General features: G+C 34.3%; 1 protein-coding gene across 1 annotated transcript in view; it reads right to left on the bottom strand.

Moving 5' to 3' along the window:
- The window catches only part of LOC138326172 (cytosolic carboxypeptidase-like protein 5), a 48,070-nt gene extending 40,350 nt beyond the window's left edge, over positions 1-7,720 (bottom strand). The window contains exons 1-6 of the mRNA XM_069272300.1: positions 7,586-7,720; positions 3,771-3,909; positions 2,590-2,680; positions 1,540-1,711; positions 927-1,093; positions 273-453 (exon numbers count right to left, since the gene is read on the bottom strand). Of these exons, the coding sequence (XP_069128401.1) occupies positions 273-453; positions 927-1,093; positions 1,540-1,711; positions 2,590-2,680; positions 3,771-3,879 (720 nt within the window). The 5' untranslated portion in view covers positions 3,880-3,909; positions 7,586-7,720. The remainder of the gene's footprint in view (positions 1-272; positions 454-926; positions 1,094-1,539; positions 1,712-2,589; positions 2,681-3,770; positions 3,910-7,585) is intronic.
- Between the last annotated feature and the right edge of the window lie 12,662 nt (positions 7,721-20,382).

Here is a 20,382-nt window from a genome sequence, read left to right as displayed (position 1 = left end):
AAAAAAATTCCAAATACAAACAATTCTACCACAAATATTCAAACCTGAGAAACGATTGTTTCTGAATTGAGGGTTTACTAGGTGGCCATAATTGGTTATATAACTGGAAAAAAGTACTTTCATCAAACTTTCCTTGAAAAGTACCTTCGTAAAACTTTCCTTGAATGTCATTGACAAGACCAATATCATTATTTTCACTAGTCAGTAGACATAACCCATAATTACATCATAAATGATGCCACAAACAAAATACGGAACAGCCTCCTACTTACCCGTTTGCCCCGGAATTTTTTAGGTCTTGGTACGTCTTTATCTGGGAAGAGATTACTGTCAAAGCGAGGCTCTTCTTCATCAACTATACCATGGCAAGATGAAATGGTTACTAGCTCAATGCGTAGATTGTCTAAAGACTTACAAAGAAGTTCTCTGTGGTAGTAAATGCTGTCTGGGTTGCTGGAAATCATCAAATCAACAGACACATTTTACCTTCATATAAACAAATTTGGACTAGTTTTCATAAAGTTACCGTATTTTACAGAGTAAGCAATAAATCATTTTGCAAAAGAAACCAGTAAGGAAAACAATACAATTTTAAATATTTTCAGTCTGCATTTAATTTGACGTAATTGTATATTCAGCTGTATTTAATTTGATGTAATTGTATTTTCAGTCTGTATTTAATTTGACGTAATTGTATTTTCAGTCTGTATTTAATTTGACGTAATTGTAAGTCTAAAGGGGAGAGGCGCTTATAGGGTTTAGAGCGCTTATTAGGCCGGATACGGTACATCTTCTAACCGACAGGTGTAGAGCTAGTGTTAAAATGTCAAGACACATTGAGATGTTCAGATAGGACAAGATATGACTATTCCTAAATAATAGCAACATAAACAAACAAACTATCTCTTCACCACGTAATAACAAACCTTTTTGAGGTAAGATTTTTGGCGTCTGCAAATCTTGTGTCCAGCTGATCAAGTTGTTCTTGGGTCTCTGTATAAGACCACGGAAAACAAAACGCAAAGTAGGCCGTAGCTCCCTTCAAGTCCAGGAATCTGTAGGTGAAGGTTAGAATGAACTGACCATCCACCGTCTGAAATAGAAACGTCCATCTTAACCATGCATGGAAAATTATGATTAGTTTTACAATAGTTTTATATTCATAGAGACATGTTATGAATCGGCTTTAAAACTAAATGGTTAAATATGTATACAGTACAGTAAAACTTGCCTTAGTGACCACCTTTATATTAAGACAATCTCCTTAATAAGACCTGTGTAAAAAGGCCACTTAGCTATAAAGTCTATTTCATCTTGGTACTTTAGGTGGTTCTGACAAAATATGTTTGACTGTAAACTACCTATTAATATATAAATCTGAAATATAGTACTTCCCATAATTTGTTTTACACATTAAATGATAATATCTTAAAGGAAAAAAAATTACAATCTATTCAATTGATCATTACTATATGCTACTTTTTAAATGGAAACATTACTATGTCTGTTGAGTTAATATTAAATCACAACATTAATTACTTCATATGTGGGTTTGTCCCGGATTCGATCCCAGCGTGGTTTCCCTGGGAGTGTCCGTGTGAAGGGGGCATGACCTTGGCTGTACAATTTGCCCTGCCGATTCAAGTTCATGATATTGATCTTGATAAGCCTGTTGGGATTCCATCCTCGTATCCCAAAGTAGAACCATGACCTGAAAGAAGTATTCTTAATTAGTAAGTAAGATGTTTCTGATTTTTTTCTTTAGGTTGATAAGGCCAAAAAAAATTTGTCTGTTTAGGGTTACATTGGCAAAAATATAGGGTCGGTCGGGAGGATCTTTTTAAAAAAAAATTAATTTTTAGTGCCTTTTACTCTGAAATGATGGCCGTAACCGGAGTTTGAGATCAAAATCCCGACTTTTTAATATATTTTTTTCGTAGAAAAGTGGGGAAAAAAATTAGGGTCAGGGGTAAAAAAATAGGGTCGGTCGGGTAACCTTGAACAGACATATTTTTGTTTTGGCCTAAGTACCTATTGCTTATATAAAGATTCTCAGTACACAATCTATAAATGTGGTCTTTTTAATCTAAACTTTTAATTTAATTTTGGCTGGAATCTTTACATTCACTGGTTAGATATCTTGTTTTAATTATCATTATTATCCAAATCAAATACGAAATGAGTGGAAAGGAAACCTATTTCAAATTAACCAAATTTATAAAATTTATATTAAAGCTATATGTGTATTCTGCAAATGTCAAAAGTGGGTTCTTCTTGACAGGTAACCAGCCATTTATGTAGGACTTTTCAAGGCGAGTTCAGAAAATAATGAGTTCCGTAAGTCACATGGAAAACATTTTTTTATTTTGCTTTACTGATTGATTAACTTCAAAAACATTGTAAAGTTCAAAATATCTCTTGCTTTTGTACACTGGTAAGAAGAAATAGGTCATTTGATGATTGAAAAAAAAAACACAATATGTTTTTTCAAGATTAATATTGCAGTAAGGAAGTAATTGTTTTAAACCATAAAATCTGAGCTCAGACCACTTCAGTCTTAAACAAAAGATTATAAATGTTATTTGTCACCTGTTTCCATTTTCGAATTCAGTTTCTGCACAATCAGGTTTGGTCCATACATTGAATTCATAGTCCGGTTTTGGTTCTCCATAAAACCCACCTGAAATATTTAATTAATGTTTACTTAAAGATGCTCCACTGCCGACAGAGCATATATGACATTCATCATTTGAACAATAATTGGTGTGTAATCGTGTATATATATATGTATAATTAGCACAAAAAATAATAGAAAATGATTTATTTAGTTTTTGGTGCATGTGCAATCAGCACTTCATTCCATATAGGATATAGTGCCACATATTTTTTTCGGGATGCAATAAATTATTTTTCATATTTTTAACTTGAAATAAAACTAGAAGCTTAAACTTTTCAATGGTGGTAATGGTGTTAAGTAAGTAACTTTTGTTACCGAAGAAAAATACTTAATCATCTGCTCCTGCTTATGATAGTGAAAAAAATACTATTTGTCAGCGCTGGAGCATCTTTCTGTTACATTACTATTGTTTCATTTATCATTGTATGGATATTTTATAGTGACAGTGTACTACTATCAATTGCCTAATACACAAGAAAACAGATGTGTGCCCAACTATCTGTGATGATGAAAACTTCATTAATGAACTTTTAAAGAAACATCTCCATGGCATAAAAGCTAATCTATTATAATTCTTTTAATGCCACAGTTTCACATTGGAAATGGAGATTGGTTGCAAAAAATGTTCAAATTTTTGAATTGTTGAAAACCATCCTTTGAAATTAACAGATACTTAATGGCTATATATATTGCAAATAACAATTCTGGACATGCATTTTGGTCAGTTAAGTTCTCACTCTAGACCAAACTTTTTTATAACCCCCCCCCCCCCCCCCCCCCCCCCAAAAAAAAAAAAAAAAAATATGGGCACCTGTTAGGGCAGATACATTTATAGTATATATATATATGTTATATGTTATATAATTTTATTAATATATATGTTATAATGAGTTAAGGGTATTTGTTAAATTTAAGGAATTCCTTGACTAAAATTCTCCATAGAAAACCATTACAGGAGTTACGGAAAAAATTCAAAGCTAAGGAATTTTCTTTAACTTCTGTAATGCTTTTCTATGGAGAATCTTAAGTTAAGGAATTTCTTAGAATTAAGAAATATTGATGAAACTGGGTCCTGACAGGGGAGATAACTTACCACCTCCTCCTTCTTCATCCTCATCTCTATACACCTTCTCCACACGAGACAGGTTACCAGAGTCAAACTTGGAGGTAAAGAAAAGTCCTCCAACTCGGAACTCCGACATCCTGCATATCACTTACTCACTGCTGGCATTCTGGGAATTGATCAATAAAAGAAAAAATGTCTTTTAGATATTTCTTAACGTCTTTATTTATGTTTCATCCTTTTTTTCACCAAAAAATAAACTAGAATATGACTCTTCCATATTAATGTTTCTAAACATTTCATTACTATATCGATGAGCATGTATATACCGAAGTATATGTAGAATTCAATAAAAATCTTTCATCAATTTCCAGTAAGGAATTTCCCTCCAAGCATTACACTAAGAATAATTCTCCAGCAATCAATACTTCTTACATCAGCTTCATACAGATAGTAATTACATGATGCTATACAGTACCTCATATTTTCTCACAAAGCTTAATCAATGAAGTTTGCCCACCAATGAAACCACCAAATAGACAATGTTCTCATGCAACTCTCTACAAGTGCAATGTTAATTACTCACATACAGAGGACTCCACTTAATCGAATAACGGTTATTCAAATAAGTCGGTTATTTGTATAAAATTCTGCGGTCCCGATTTTTTCCTTCTTTATCATGGTTTTTCAACTTCATGTATTTTAATCAACTTTTTACATGACCTCTGGTTATTCAATTAAAATATCTGGGAAATTCTTGAAATAAAATCGAATATTTTTCAATTTTGCAATGTATTTTCAGTATAGCTTTCACTAGAAATCAGTATGGTGACAGATTAACGTTATCGTTTGCTTGTTATTTTATGCATGAATCTGCAAAAGTATTACTTTAGTATCATCACTGACTCAAACATCTAATTAAAGCATTTGCACTTTCAAATATATTTTATTTATTACATGTAACTTCTGATAAATCAATACTGTACCTTTCTCTTCATAAAAAGTATAACTTCAACCTTATATTACCAGTGTATATGATTAACACACACAAGCTGTATGTTAATTCAATTGTCACAATTTATTTTCGACCTTTACACTTTTTTTAAGTTTTAGAAGTTGACCATTAGACAGGGGTTTCAATATCAGGTGGTACCCGGTACTTTTTGCAGGTTGAACCTAGCTGTGGGACCGCCGTATTTGGGCTGAACTACATAAAAAAGCATACAGATGGTATATAGAAAAGTACCCCCTGAAATTGCAATTGTACTGCCTCTCCTGAAAGATAATGAAACCCCAGCTTAGATATATGTAAAACAGCATAAAGAAAATTTGTATTGTCAAACCATATTTACATAAATACAATATGTCATATTAAGATGTACCTTGAGCTTTAGGTGATATATGTACACCACACTGCTGTTGAAATCTATTTGCATACATCGGGAGCCACAATGGTTTAACAGATTTGCCTCTGACAAATTATGCAAGTTGAAGTGCATTGTATAGAATTCTATGCCCGGTCACAGATTTATCAAATTGAAAGAGGTACACATATCTTAGGTTTGAGACTCTTTTGAAATCAATACATAAAGTTACATACATATTATATTATTTGCTTTATACTACCAGCTGTCATCATTGTATATTTATACAGGTATATATTAGTTGCATAAACATGTTTAATAATTGTAATAATATCAATACTGTTGTTTTATTTTTTGTTTCTCTTAATTAACTTAATGTTTGTTGAATCTGGGCTCACGCTAGCTTTCCAGTTTGCTTCGCAAAAGTTGTGAAAATGGGTGTTCTCTTTAGTAAATAAGAATTTTATTTAGCAAATTGTGAATTTGCAGCATTTCTTTATGCAAAACATTTAAATCACTTAGGAAACACTTAATAATGTAATGTACCGTATTGTAGGCCTATGCATGAATTGAAAAGCACATATACATACAAATCCTGATCATTTGTTAGACCACACTCCGTCGTGTCTTACTTGACATTCCTTCAATATTAAAACATGTATGGTACCATAACTGCTTAACTTATCAACTGTTTTAGACTTGCTCTGAGAGCATCACTCTGAGAGCATCGTAACTGAAAAAAGAGGGTATACAGCGAAAGCATGTAAGGAAAAAGTCGTCGATAAGCAACAGGAGTGAAACTGGATTGAAATTAAATTCTGCATAAAAATGTCACCGATGTTGGAGCTCGTGTTAGCATGATTGGATATTGGGTGAATGAAGAAAAACTTTCGCATTTTTTGCAACTTTGCATTAGTCAGATAGTGTTGTTACTAACAAATGAGAATGGCTAGCATGAGCCCAGTACATATCAATCACAGAAAGGATTCATGCTTAGTGTTTTTAGATTTCTATGTTTCTTATCTATGCTATACATGTACGTATGTATGATATATAATCAATCACATCCAGAATAAAATGTAATGAATTTAACACATTCTACAGTTCATGTACATGTACTGATTAAATATATATACATAAACATGCAGTTTGATTGCACTTTTCTTTGTAATGTCCTTTATCATTATATGACTCAATATTTGCATGAAAATTTGAGTATACAATCCTACAAATACACATACAGTAACGAGAATTATAACGGTGAAGCGAGAATTATAATGGTGAGAACTTGTTGCCAGTTTATAGTAGAGAACTAAGTAGCTTGATGCATGCTTGATCAAATTAATATATTTGAAATTTATGACTTGACCATCCTATGAACACAAATGGAAATAATCAGCAATGGTGTAATTTGTGAACAAGAAAATGATCTGCAGATCAGGATGTAAAAATATGTATGATAAAGAATATTAAGCAAATTTAAAGCTTACAGTAGATACCACAATCCTTCCAATGGCAAGATTTTTTAACAGTTATTCAATGTTTCACAGAATTTAACTGAAAACATTAGGCCCAGCCAAGAATGTAGATCACTCTGGGTTTTGGATAAAAACATTATGAGCATTTTGTGTTTGTGCACTGACCGCAACGTGAGCAATATCCATCGGCGCAACCTTTGATGTAGCTTTTGGGTGCGAGGGTTACTGCCTTATTTTTTTTAAGTGGACTGTCGTTTCATGAAATGTCGCAATTTTTTAATGAAAAGTTACATCATTTCTTCTAAATATCCCGTCCTTAAAGCAAGGATTAGATGATGTGAAACTTATTATCAGGTAAGCTTTACTGGTGTTTTATTTGACTCAATAAGACAAGTACATGTATTTGTTGAGAACAATGTTTTTTATTCCCAGTTCATTGGCGTCTCACGTGGTGTTTAGTAATGTAAAGAGACAGTGACGAACCCTTATACATTAGAAGTAAAAGACTTAATACGTTTGTACACTGTTTAATTAAATTCATTTTATATCGTGGATCTACATGTAATTTTATATTTTGGCAGCACCATATATTTCATACCAAACTTCTATTTACTAACACCGGCTGACTGCCCATAAACAAAACCAACAATATGAACAATGACTTTTTGGAGTATACCGGCCGGTATTCCTTTCATTTGTAATCATCCATAACAGGCACCGACCTCTGAGTTTTTCACAATACACAACGTACAAAGTATGTAGGATATTCATGCCGTTATTCCCTTTTATTTTACGATAGCGGCATGGCGCGATATATAAAAGAACAAATGCCATTGTTCTTACATGAAACGACCCTCTAGTAAACAACCACGCTAGCCAAAAGGTCGAGACTAGGCTATACCTAAATAAACGTGTGGCGATTGACCGAGATTGACAGCGTCTGAAACTCACATAAAGTGTGCTGTTTTACTACCTGACACAAACACCAATTAGTTCTACATACCTAGGATTGTTGGATAGATTTCACACGATCACTATTTGTAATGTTCCATTTCCGTTAAAGAAATCATGCGCTGAAATGTTATTCAAACCTTTCACAAAGCCAGTGTGTGTCACCTTCCGTCGGACATATTGTAAACTATGGTGGTTGCCGACCATGTGATCAAAATCTGTAGCACCGATTGGTCAATCCAAAATTTAGTCACATGATCTATAAATGGCGACGTGAAAACAAGTTGATTCGTGAAACCATCGGAGACAAGCTTATCAAAATACAGAGCGTATATCTGTAGCTTTACAGAACTTTTAAATACCAGAAAGATAGAACAAAGTCATTTGCAAATATATATTACTGTTCATGCTACATACAACATTATCATTCAAATCAAACAATCGAGCGCGCAACTATAAAAGACGGTTTAGAGCACTGTTCATATATTCCGGAAAATGCCATCCTCAATACTTCTAGGCCGGTTACTATCACTGACGTTATATCCACACCTGGACTATATATCTCATAGTAAAACTGAAGGCAGTTCAGGAGAAAAAAAACAACTGACCAATCGCAGGCCTTAAGAGAATTACTTGGAAGATTACAGAGAGCGACCAAGACCGACACAGCGTACGACAGTCATTTGCAGAATAAAATATAATTATATGATAGCATGTTTTGGTAATAATAAATTATCACTATTACCAAGACATCTAAAACTCAATGCGCGCCTGTGTAGTGTACCATTATATTGATCAAATTGTATGTGTTAGAGTTGCCTCCACTTTCACTATGATATAGTCCAGGGATGGATATAACGTCAGTGATAGTAACCCATGGAATATCGAGGGTGTGTTGAATGCAGAAGGAACTCTGATTTATAGGCATTTTTTTCTTGGCTGACTACTTTTAAGTTTATCAAGATATTTGAATATTATTTTTTGCAAGCAGTGAAATATGCAATTTTATCTATTTTGTCCTCTCGAAAATCATACATTCAAAACCAAAAGTGCAGTTTCTTTTAATCGATCTAATATATTAAAGCCATTTTTTTTCTTCCGAAAATTGTGACACAATTTTACCGAAATGATTGATTCTCCTATGTGTAAGGAGTAGATTTTGAACCCCTAGACCATCCTCTAGGGGTTCCGATCACTTACGGTCTCTACACCCCTGGACTATTTCATAGTAAAACCGAAGGAAGCTCAGAGGAACAAATCTGAACCAATCACAGGCCTACTAAAACTTTTTTTTAAAGACAAACAGAGAGAGTGGCGCCCAACTTCAAAGCCACACAGTCAACAGTATGTTGATGTAGATAAAAAGAATAAAATACCTACCCTGTTCTGTTGCCTCCAGTTCTACTATGATATAGTCCAGGGGTGAAAAGATCGTATGTGATCGGAACCCCTGGAGTATCGAGGATGCCTCTAAACACATACGGGGTACAGGGTCTACTTTGCTGATTGTAAAATGGCGGATATAGCCAATCTCTTTTGTATGTTTCTGGTTACGGATCATTGTATTTAAGCAAGCGCTGGCGAAGGTGGTGGCGTAAGCAACCATCCGCTGGCAAAGGTGGTGGCGCATGAAACAATTCGCTGGCAAGGTGGTGGCGCAAGAAACAATCCGCTGGCAAAGGTGGTGGCGCAAGCAACTATCCGCTGGCAAAGGCGTTGGCACAAGCAACCAAGCAAGCAAGCGCCACCACCTTGCCAGCGCTTGCTTGCTTGCTTGCTTGCGCCACCACCTTGGCCAGCGGATGGTTGCTTGTGCCAACGCCTTTGCCAGTGGATAGTTGCTTGCGCCACCACCTTCGCCAGCGGATTGTTTCTTGTGCCACCACCTTGCCAGCGCTTGCTTGCTTGCCCCACCACCTTGCCAGTGCCTGCTTGCTTGCGTCTTGAACGTTAAGATCTTTGACATCGTGGACTCAGGACATGTCTATAATAAATACACGGTGACGTTTCTGAGTTTTATTCTATGGCTCATAATTTTATGAACCCATGTATAACCAACACTCATTAGACAATAAACATAACCATATCGTTTGACCTGCACGATGCATCCCTGATGCTCTGGTTGTCATTTGCTTATCACTGATAGGTATAGAACCAACGGGTTGTAAGCTTGCTTATTTACCTAAAATTCCATGCAAGATACAAGATAGTTGTTCTTAACGCTATCATGTGAAATGCCCAATGTCTGTGCTGGCTCTTCCACCTACCAGACTTTACCAAATCCCGAACTTTCTTACACATTTCTTCGTCGGTAGTATCCAGTGGGAGTCCAGACCTGGCGTTATCTTCTAAAGACGTTCTATCGCGTTTGAATCCCCCTGCCCAGAACTTAATCTGAACATAAGATTCAACTGTAGATGAAAACATGCCATTCTGTATTTAATTAAAGAACGGCTCTATAGTGTGCAATTTTGTTTTCAAGTATAAAATATGAATTGAAACCAGGCATGGAAATCTTTACTGAGTTAATCTTAGTCAATCGGAAATACACTAGGCTGCATGGCTACATAGTTTTTTTTCGCTAGCCAATGCAACGATATGTCGTACTTGGTGACTTTCTAGAGGAACTGGTTGCGTGCGCTTTCGATTTTATGTGTCATTGGAGGCCTTTGCTGCTCAACCGATCAAACCAATGAGAGGTTTCTTTAATTAGCTGAGCGGTATAATTGGTTTTAATAGTATTCATCAGCGGGAAACTTTGAGAATGTTCTAAGGACAACGGAGAATGACAGAACTAACTACGGCAAAATGAGAAAAGAGTGATCATCGTCTTAATAAAGCGGATTCACAATATCGAAATCGAGGTTGTGTGCAAGGTGTTGAACAGTCAGGGCGGAACATAATGGAAAGGAAAAGAGCTTTACAGAAACTCACAAAATCGAGAATACCTCTACTGGATAGAGGACAAATTAAAGAAGCTAGCAGTCAAAAGTGCACAGGGCATAAGTCAAGGAGTTGAAATATTCGACCGCGGAGGGACTCAAACAGACGGATTCTTGACATACTTTTAATAAGGTGCAACATTTTACCCTCTATATCTGACGAGCAGACACAGTGATATGGGCTGTTCATGTGTGATGTTCATTAGTCAGTTTTCGTGAATTTTCGGTTAAGTTAGATCAGAAACATATTGACATAGAGATTGGCAACTCCTCCAATTTTACGATTGGCAGATGTACCTCTATATGTGCTTAGGGGTTTTAAGATAAACTCTTAAATAGTTGAATATAAAAGAATAACTTTGATATGTTGTAAAAGTTCAGTAATTTTCAGATGGTCTGAGTACGATTTTGGATAGAAAAAAATAATATTTAACTTATACTTCCGGTTTTGAATGCCTGATTTTCGAAAAATCAGGTAAAATTGCTTATTTTCATTCTTTCAAAAATCATATTAAATAACATCAATCGGGAAAACTGATCACATCAAACCATAATATAATGTTTAAACTTTGTGTTTATGCAAAGATATCATGTTTAAAAGAATACACCTCTGCCTGTCAACAAAGACAAAGAAGGAGTTTTCAATCTCTATGTATATATGTTTCTGGTTAGATAGAGGTTTTAGACAACGATTGCATGCTACTGTATCGCTCACAGTTATATGTTGCCATCGTAACGAGTGAAGCGCTTTGCTACTAAGAATTATGACTTTTGGACCTGAAGGCTCAGCAACGTCAAAGTTCTTAATTGGCCACCATCATAGCATGCATACCGACCTTCAGGAAGGATATTTCTATATACAATGTATATCGCCCAATCCACAAAGTCGTGTTGACAAGAGTGTACAAGAATGCACTATCCCTCGGATGGAACTGGATGGAGTTAATATACGTTAAAGAATGGGGGAAAAACATCCTACCGAATCAGAAAACAGAGTAGAATGCCATCATATGCTATCTAAAATAAAACAAAAGTTTAGTTCCTTTTCCCGGATCGTACTATGGTTTAGACTAAACGTCATCTGTGTAAGCAAATGTCGGATGTGTATAAGCTAGAAACCCAATACAGTTACGTATTATGATGTCACAGATCTAACTGTCTTCACCTCGTTTGTGAGATAACCTTACCATTGATCAAAGCCTAAAACACATACTCGTGAATGGCTTACACCCGCTATCTCATACCCATTTAGTGTGTATTAGCCGATACGATAGTTATCCGGTATGTCTTGTGTGTAATGAGGTGTGGTTCCATACAAGATCCGGACGGCGTTTGTCTCTTTAAATAGAATCGCCTTTGTGGGGGCTGTTGAGTGAATAGCGAATTATTTTGATTGTATAGAACACGTGATTAGGTAGCTGTTAATTAGGTCAATATCAAGAAAAGACTAAATATTAATTTGTCACGTTTCAATAGGAGTGAATCATTGACAATTGAATTTTAAAACCAGATCATACAATATTTAAATAACACCGTATATTATATGTTCAACAGCTGAGTTCGTGTGATTCTGCTCAAACTTGGTCATATAATTATATCTTCATATACTGTACATACACGTTGCATATACTGTACATACACGTTGCATGGCAAGTTAAACTACAAACAAGGACCCGGCAGTTTGTATCCCCATATAAAATTAAATCCTTATAATTATGAAATTCAAAATTCGTCTGTATCTAGAATTAGAAACAAATTTAGGCATTGCTAGTCTATGCACAACGCACGCATTTTGTTTTCATCAAGATATTTAAAAAAAAAAAAACATGTCTACTCTTGGTAATATTCTGTTAATATATTATTGCGAGGACATGGCATGCTGTCAGGTTAATTTTTAGTTTGCATTTGTCTTTTAATACTTACTAGTAATCAACGCGTTACACTTTGGGAGTTGGCTCATGTCTTCGAATTACTTCCCTTATTTTAGGATTGACTTCTTACTTTGTTTCGTTTACGAGATGATAAACCCAATGGAGCACGAGATACATTGAATTAGATTATTGTTTGAACTGACTTGGTATCTTTAAAAATGTCTGCATATTAGAATGTGGCGAAACATTAACTTATATGACCCAAAGGACCTTTTGACTATAATTGGAACTTTTACAAACTAGACTTATTATAGTCATTCGGAAATTAAGGGTAACTGTTTTTATACCAAAACGCCTGAGATGATTTTCTTTAAGAATCTTTATATAATTGATTAATTTAAATCTATTTAGTTCGCCACAACGTTGCTATTAGGATTTCACCCTTTTCTAGTGTATATTTGGTAGTTTGCTAGTTTTCCCGCCAAAATATGCCCGGGCACACGCCACTTTGATGTCCCTGACTAGATGTCATTAACAAGGACTACGCTGGATATACTTCATTATGAAGCTCTAATAGCCCTTGATAGACATTTCATAATTAGTGGCCTCAATTGGTTTTGACACTGGAACGCATAGTCACGAATTTGAATTTTTCACGAACTATACTTGGCATGGGCGGAGACAGAGTCCGGAATTGCACTTTTAGTTCAAAACAGGCCCAAAACCATTGTTCCTAATGATCAGTAAAATGAATCAAAGAAATACGCATACAGGTCCATATATGGTCATAATTACTATCTCATGGTATACCGTGTGCACAGGAAATAGTTGAAGGAACAAACCATGAGGATACATGGAACGCTATGAACATCCATCAATGCCATACAATTGCAAACTCTTCAATTTCCCATAGCAGCATATGTGTACGGGAATTATTTATGACATTTGTGAATTTTCAGTTCAAGACTTACATGGGAGTTAATTGAGCCTCTCTATAGACTTAGAGCTACAAAAAAGACAAGAGACAAGGTCGTAATTATATGTACTGGTATGCATCAGCAATTTTGTACTGAAAAGCGCTAACATCATTGACTGCATGAATGCATCGTATGCTGACCAGGTCAATCTGGTGACAGACAGCAGACGTGTTCATATAGTGAATGCAATTATATTGTAAGATCCAGTACATGAAGTTCTGATGCAGGCTTATATAGGACTGCAGCTAAGAAACAACTCTTGCACATATCCTCCTACATGTATACTCCATAATTATAACTTACACAAGCAAAACAAGTGGTCGTGGGCCACTTATAATGGAGGAGGTATCATCAATGCACATCTGCAAGTGGTCAACTGTTTGTGTGAGTTTGCATGACATGCCTGCATATAACCGAGATATTCATTGGTTTCAGTTAGGTAATTTTATACCAATAAATTGCAGAGTACCACAGGGTTCAATACTTGGGCCACTGCTGTTTATTTTGAATATAAATGATTATCCTAAATGTCTTGAACATTCTACTGTAATTATGTATGCCGATGATACCTCACAAAGTGTGAGAAATAAGTCAGTAGATCTTTTAGAGGCACAAATGAAAGATGATTTACATTGTACACTCAAGTGGATGAGAGAAAACAAACTCAGTCTGAATTTGAACAAAACCCAGTGCATGATGATTGGATCAGCACAGAGGTTATCCAAATGCCGAGAGTTGAATTTAAATATAAATGATTTTCATATTGAATCTGTACATTGTGCAAAACTCCTTGGAGTTTTTGTTGACCGTTGTCTTTCATGGAAAGACCATATTGACTATGTATCAAAGAAAGTCTCAAAAAAGATTGGTGTTCTGAAAAGGCTAAGGCCATTTATGTCAAATGATGTTCTGAAAAAAAGTCTACCAAAGTATAGTTTTTCCACAATTTATATATTGCTCTGTTGTTTGGAGTGAGGCCAGTAACAAATCTTATATTCATAAATTGTGCAAGCTACAAAAAAGAGCAGCAAGAGTTTTACTTAATGTTAGAGATATTTTAACACCATCCAAAGTACTTTTTACTCAGTTGAAGTGGCTGCCAATAGAAAACTATTTTATTTTTAGGAAAGCTGTTCTTGCTTACAAAATTTTACATGGGGATACTCCTAGTGTCTTCAGTAACATGTTTACCTATATTAAGGATGTTAGTATGAGAAATACAAGATCTTCAATTTCAAATAATTTTTATATTCCTAATGCTAGAACAAGTTATTTTAAGCGTTCATTTGTTTACACTTGTTCCAATGTACTAAATGGATTGAACAAAGATATTAGAAATGCTCCCAGTGTTGCTGTTTTTAAACAAAATATTTAAAGGATGTATTTTCACAATTTTAGTTTTATACTTTCTACCAATATTTTAGAAAGCAACCATATTTACATGTTGATAATGAATGTATATGCCTTTTTAATTAAGGTATTGTCTGTATTAAACTGTTGTCTGTGATAACTGTATATATTGATGCAGGGCCATATTGTAAATTAGACTTGTCTAAATATGTAACCCTGGTTAAATAAAAGATTTTATTATTATTATTATTACCAATAAGGCATTGTCAAGGCCTATGGACCTGTTTGAATCCAAATATTTGTACAGATTGTGCTGAAAATAATTGTCTATCCACACTACAACAGTTTTATCACCAAATCAAAACATTGGTGTCACATCATCAAAATCTGTACATAATTACAGTACTTACATGAGAACATCAACATCATGGCCTAAATCATAATGAATCATAGTCCTGAGTTTTCCCATTTTCATATGAAACTCTTTTCAACAACCCAACCGTTGTAACCTAGTCACAAAGCAAGTTTTATTGTCAAATTATCTATCAATTGGACTTCAACATTTCTATCAAAAGTTTGATCAGCAATATCATGTTTATACTGAGTCTGAAGTGTCACAATGTCGTAAAGATGAGCAAAATATATACAATAAAGATCCATTTGTATACAATATAATTTATTTAAATTCAAAGACAATAAAATAATTATATGTAACTTTGTAACATTTATTACACACACTTACAACCATCTGTTATGAAATTCTTTAAAAGAAAATATTACAAGTCAGAAGTTGTTTTGAAACAGTATTGAACTTGTCATAAATCTTTTACAATACGGGGGTTTCGAGATCCCAAAACGACGTGGGTAAAGTACTATTTATCGTCTATTAGTCCCACCTTCCGGTGATTATGACGTCACCGAAAATCATGTCAAATGACGACGTCATAATCACCAGAAGGTGGGACTAATCGACGGTAAATAGTACTTTACTCAAGTCGTTTTGGCATCTGGAAACCCATGTATTGAAGGATTTGACAACAGGCCAAATGGGCCTGCATGTATCATACACCTATTGATGATTCCGATGACCCCTTGCCTTCAAAAAGTTTCTAAAATATTTTAACAAGACTTAAACTTTATATATGTACCTGTACAATATTTTTATAGCCTGGCTCAAGTTCTATTCCTCCAGAATTTTACACATCATACCCTCTAAACTTGAAAATTTGTCATTGCTATTTCTAGTCACAGTTATACAATACTGGTGGTCAGTTTAATTGGTGGAACTGGCAGCATAATAACCTAATAAGGGCACATAGCACCAGTTATTGATGATTAAGACTCTTTTCATGAAGTTTACTATTTTATGAAGTTTTATGAAACAGACTATAGCGGGCTATATTTCAAAGCAGAATAAGAACTGGAAAATCACGAAAATGACTTTAGCTAACTGATGTAAGATCCTTTGATGTTATTGTACTGGAGTCTTTCATTGGTGTCAATGTCAAATGTTGTGTATAAATTCAATCTACATATGGCCATAAGAGAGAAAAGTAGAAGATATTGGGAATAATTTTCTAGCTATAATGGTTACGTGTTTAAACATACAATAAACATCATACTACATGTTTAATGGTTCAGAAGTAATGGTGTGGACGAGATATTATCACAAAAAGCAGAGCGGGAAAAGTAGAAAAACATCACTATTGTACAAAATGTCTCCTTTCACTGAATAGGGAAACATTATAAACAAACTTGTGTTAGAATTCAATCCACGTAACATATAACAGACATTCAAACTGTAACCATATATAACATACATTTAATTTATTAATTACCTATATTGTATAATAATTGTTTTTTTTTCTCAACAGCTAAAAAATAACATTTACAAATATACCTCTCAAGCTATATTGAAGAACCGTATTTGACCCAGTAAGCGCCCAAAGCTGTTACAAATTGAAAATAAAAATGGTGCTTAACAAGACCAATTTTGAGCTAAGATTTCTCAAAATTAATGTGCAGGCTAAGATATTAATCAACTTACAAAATAAATCAAATAAGGAGACATGGATGTTTTTCATAGCCTGTCAATGTAAGTGAAATTGAGGCCTCAAAATGGGGAGGGGCGTTTATAGGGACATGGTCGCTTATTGGGTCGAGTATGGTATAATATTTGGATAAAGCAGTAACAAGTAAAGGAACTATTAACCCTACAACATGAAGAGTATATATATATAAGCATATAACAAAAATCTATTGCACTATATATAGAAATTGCTTGTATAATACATGGTATAACATCATAATGGATAAAATTGGGTTTGGGGTAGGTCAATCTGATTGGTATCGTATTCGTCGTAATTAGCGCCCAGAGAGCTAAAATAATTGTAACAAAGGGGAGGGCACTTATTAATGAACCAAAATGTAAATTATGGACGTAAAAAAATCAGTCATATTTCAAATATATCTGAACTCACGCTTCATTGATCTGTAACAGTAAACATGCCAATGCTTTTTATCCTTTGAGTCGCATTATAATTTATTATGTTGTGATTTACATGTAAAAGACTTGCAAGTTCATTTAATATGAATTACAATGCTGATGTTAGAGGCATCATAGAGGCATCACATGTTGTAAAACATCCTTAAATCCATGGGATGTGGATGTTTATACAACTTCAACTCTTCTCCAGAAAAGGGGAGGGGCGCTTATAGGGGGAGGGACACTAATTACGGCGAATACGGTATACAGATCTTATTATTACTCTGTTATATAGAAGATCTGACAACGTCTTGTCAAGAGTCACAATCTGGTAACCTTTATAATTAAATTTTCCTCCATTTGGGCGAGATGATTACAAGATGACACAAAAATGATTCTGACAGCTCTTACAAATAATTTTGTCCCCTTAGATTCACTTTCAAGATTCTGGAAGTAGCAACTTGATAGGCCAATTCAAAAGGTCACCAGAACATGACCCCTAATGGGATGTTGTCAGATCCTTTATGAAACAGCTTGATAGTAAGGATCTGTATCTTAATCAGATTGAGAGTAGGTGGATTTCTTTCACAAGAATAACTGAATTAAAGTTAATTTAAAGCATATACATGTATCATAAAGCAAACTAAATGCAATGTTAATTCTTAAATGAGATTCAGTTGTGAACCAAAACCACCAGGAGTTTACAGGCGAGTTTGATAATCTCATAGTGTCTGCAGTCTAACTAACTAAAGAAGGGTCGAGCTCATTCAAGTTAATGTGTAACGCTTATGTATATAAATAAAAAAATTAAATGCACATGATTTTCATGCTGCCATTGCAAACTAAACTATAAATAAAGTTTTTTGCATGTTGGTTGCCATTTGTGACTCTAAAGTCAGAAGAAAAACAATTCAGGGGAGATAATTCCACCGCATTATCCAAATCACCTGGGACATAAATCCTCATCCTTAATTTATTGGATGAAGAGAAAAACATTCAGGGGAGACAATCCACAATAGCTCATCCGCATGGATATATATTTTGAAAAGGATCTTGATGAATACATCCTCTTTAAAAACTTTCCTTATCTGTATAACATGAACAAGCACCCTGAATGAATCCACGACCCAATGCTGAAAACTACGCTAATGTTAAGACGAACACAACCCTGTTATATGGTTCTAATGATCCGTTGGACGATATTTACGGATGATACTGGCAAGTGAAAGAGGTACGTGGACGGACAGGAAAATAAAAAAATGGTACAAAAGATATATATAATAAAATCATGGCAGAATAATGGAATGTGTTACTAATACCAGGGGTACTTTAACTAAGCCATCTAGTAAAAAGAATCTTAGAATTCACTTTCCATCTTACATGGAGTGTTGCTCGGAGATACATGTAATGCATAAAGTTCTGAAAACCTAAGATCATATAATATATAATCATCCATTAATCAAACTTCTGACTATTTGTTCAAATTGAAAATTTATGTATTATAGATGTACTTGAATGCCATTATGTGACAAAAATTCTGAATCCTGAATTTCGATAGCACTCACTTAACAACTTGTCAACGATTCCTCACTATCACTAACTAGTTTGGTCATATAACATAACAGGTTTATCTGATCAATCTTGTAAAAGAGATTCTACAGATTCCAACATACTACAGGAGAAAAGACTCAATTCCAAACTGATGACAAATACTAGATCTCAATGTGTACATTTGTAAAACAATCACTGGACATGTGTGTTTTAATAAGTGTGGGATGTATCAAACATTGACATTTTAATATAGGATATCTTTGTCTTAAGTTTTTGCTTAGCCAATCAACAATGGCGTACCTTTTCATTACATCATCTGTGATTGGCTAGGTCTAAACTAAGACATTTTGTTTCATGATCTAGAAGCCAGATCTGTGGAATGTTATTTTGTATGTAAATAAGAATAAAATTCATCTGACTTTTGAATTTTAACAAAAGAATGAGTCATTGATATTAAAATCCACTGTACTTTGGATACACATACACTATACTTACACCTTGTAACAAATCAATACAAAAAAAAATATCTTATGTACAGTATAACCTGTCAAAACCGACCATTGTCCAATCTGGATATCTCTATTCTGGCTTGATTGTATTGGATTTCACTTCTTAATCTGTAGTGATTAAAACCTGTGTAATTCAGAAACTGTGTATGTTGGCCACATATGCTGATATCGGTGACATCCAATTAAGACAAGTTATACTACCCATATATTCATAAACAGGAAAATGTATACATGTAAATAGCAGAGATATGTACATTACTTAATATGTATAATTTTCTATGTGAATAGGGATTTCTTTACATTAACAGTAGGAGAAACATGTAAAACTTTTTTGAGCAAAGGTAAGGAACAGTTATCAATGTAAGATATGAAAAACAAAAAAAGAAAGAAAAACAAAATACTTGTAAAATGAGCATTTAGCAAGTAGCAAAAATAAATACAAATTGAAATGCACCACATGGAAATCATGATTACAATGCATTAGCTTTATATACATAGGACATCTGCTTAAACATATATACTACATTTTTTGTATATTGATTTCTATGGGACAAATAAGTAAATACACTGTGTTAACATGATTTGTCACATTGTGGAGGCAATTAAAAGCAATCTGCCCCTTTATCAAGACACAAAGAATACAATCACATAGTATATAAACAATACTTAATGTATAAATACAATACAATACCATATGGTAATATTAATATAGTAATTAAAAACAACAACAAAACCCTCAACTATAAATGTATTATAATGTATAATTCTAAATAAATATGGTCTAGAAGATATGTTTACCTTACTACATCAATTTATAGAACGTTTCTAAAAACAATAGTCAATGTAATGTCCCTAGTAACCATCATCTCCATGTGATGTTGTCCCTAGTAACCATCACCTCCATGTAGTGTTGTCCCTAGTAACCATCACCTCCATGTAGTGTTGTCCCTAGTAACCATCACCTCCATGTAGTGTTGTCCCTAGCAACAACCACCTCCATGTAGTGTTGTCCCTAGCAACAACCACCTCCATGTAATGTTGTCCCTAGCAACGATCATCTCCATGTAGTGTTGTCCCTAGTAACAATCACCTCCATGTAGTGTTGTCCCTAGAAACCATCACCTCCATGTAGTGTTGTCCCTAGTAACAATCACCTCCATGTAG

The sequence above is a fragment of the Argopecten irradians genome, chromosome 6, assembly GCF_041381155.1.
Source record: "Argopecten irradians isolate NY chromosome 6, Ai_NY, whole genome shotgun sequence".
Classification (NCBI taxonomy): domain Eukaryota; kingdom Metazoa; phylum Mollusca; class Bivalvia; order Pectinida; family Pectinidae; genus Argopecten; species Argopecten irradians.
This window is presented reverse-complemented; position numbering and strand designations above follow the sequence as displayed.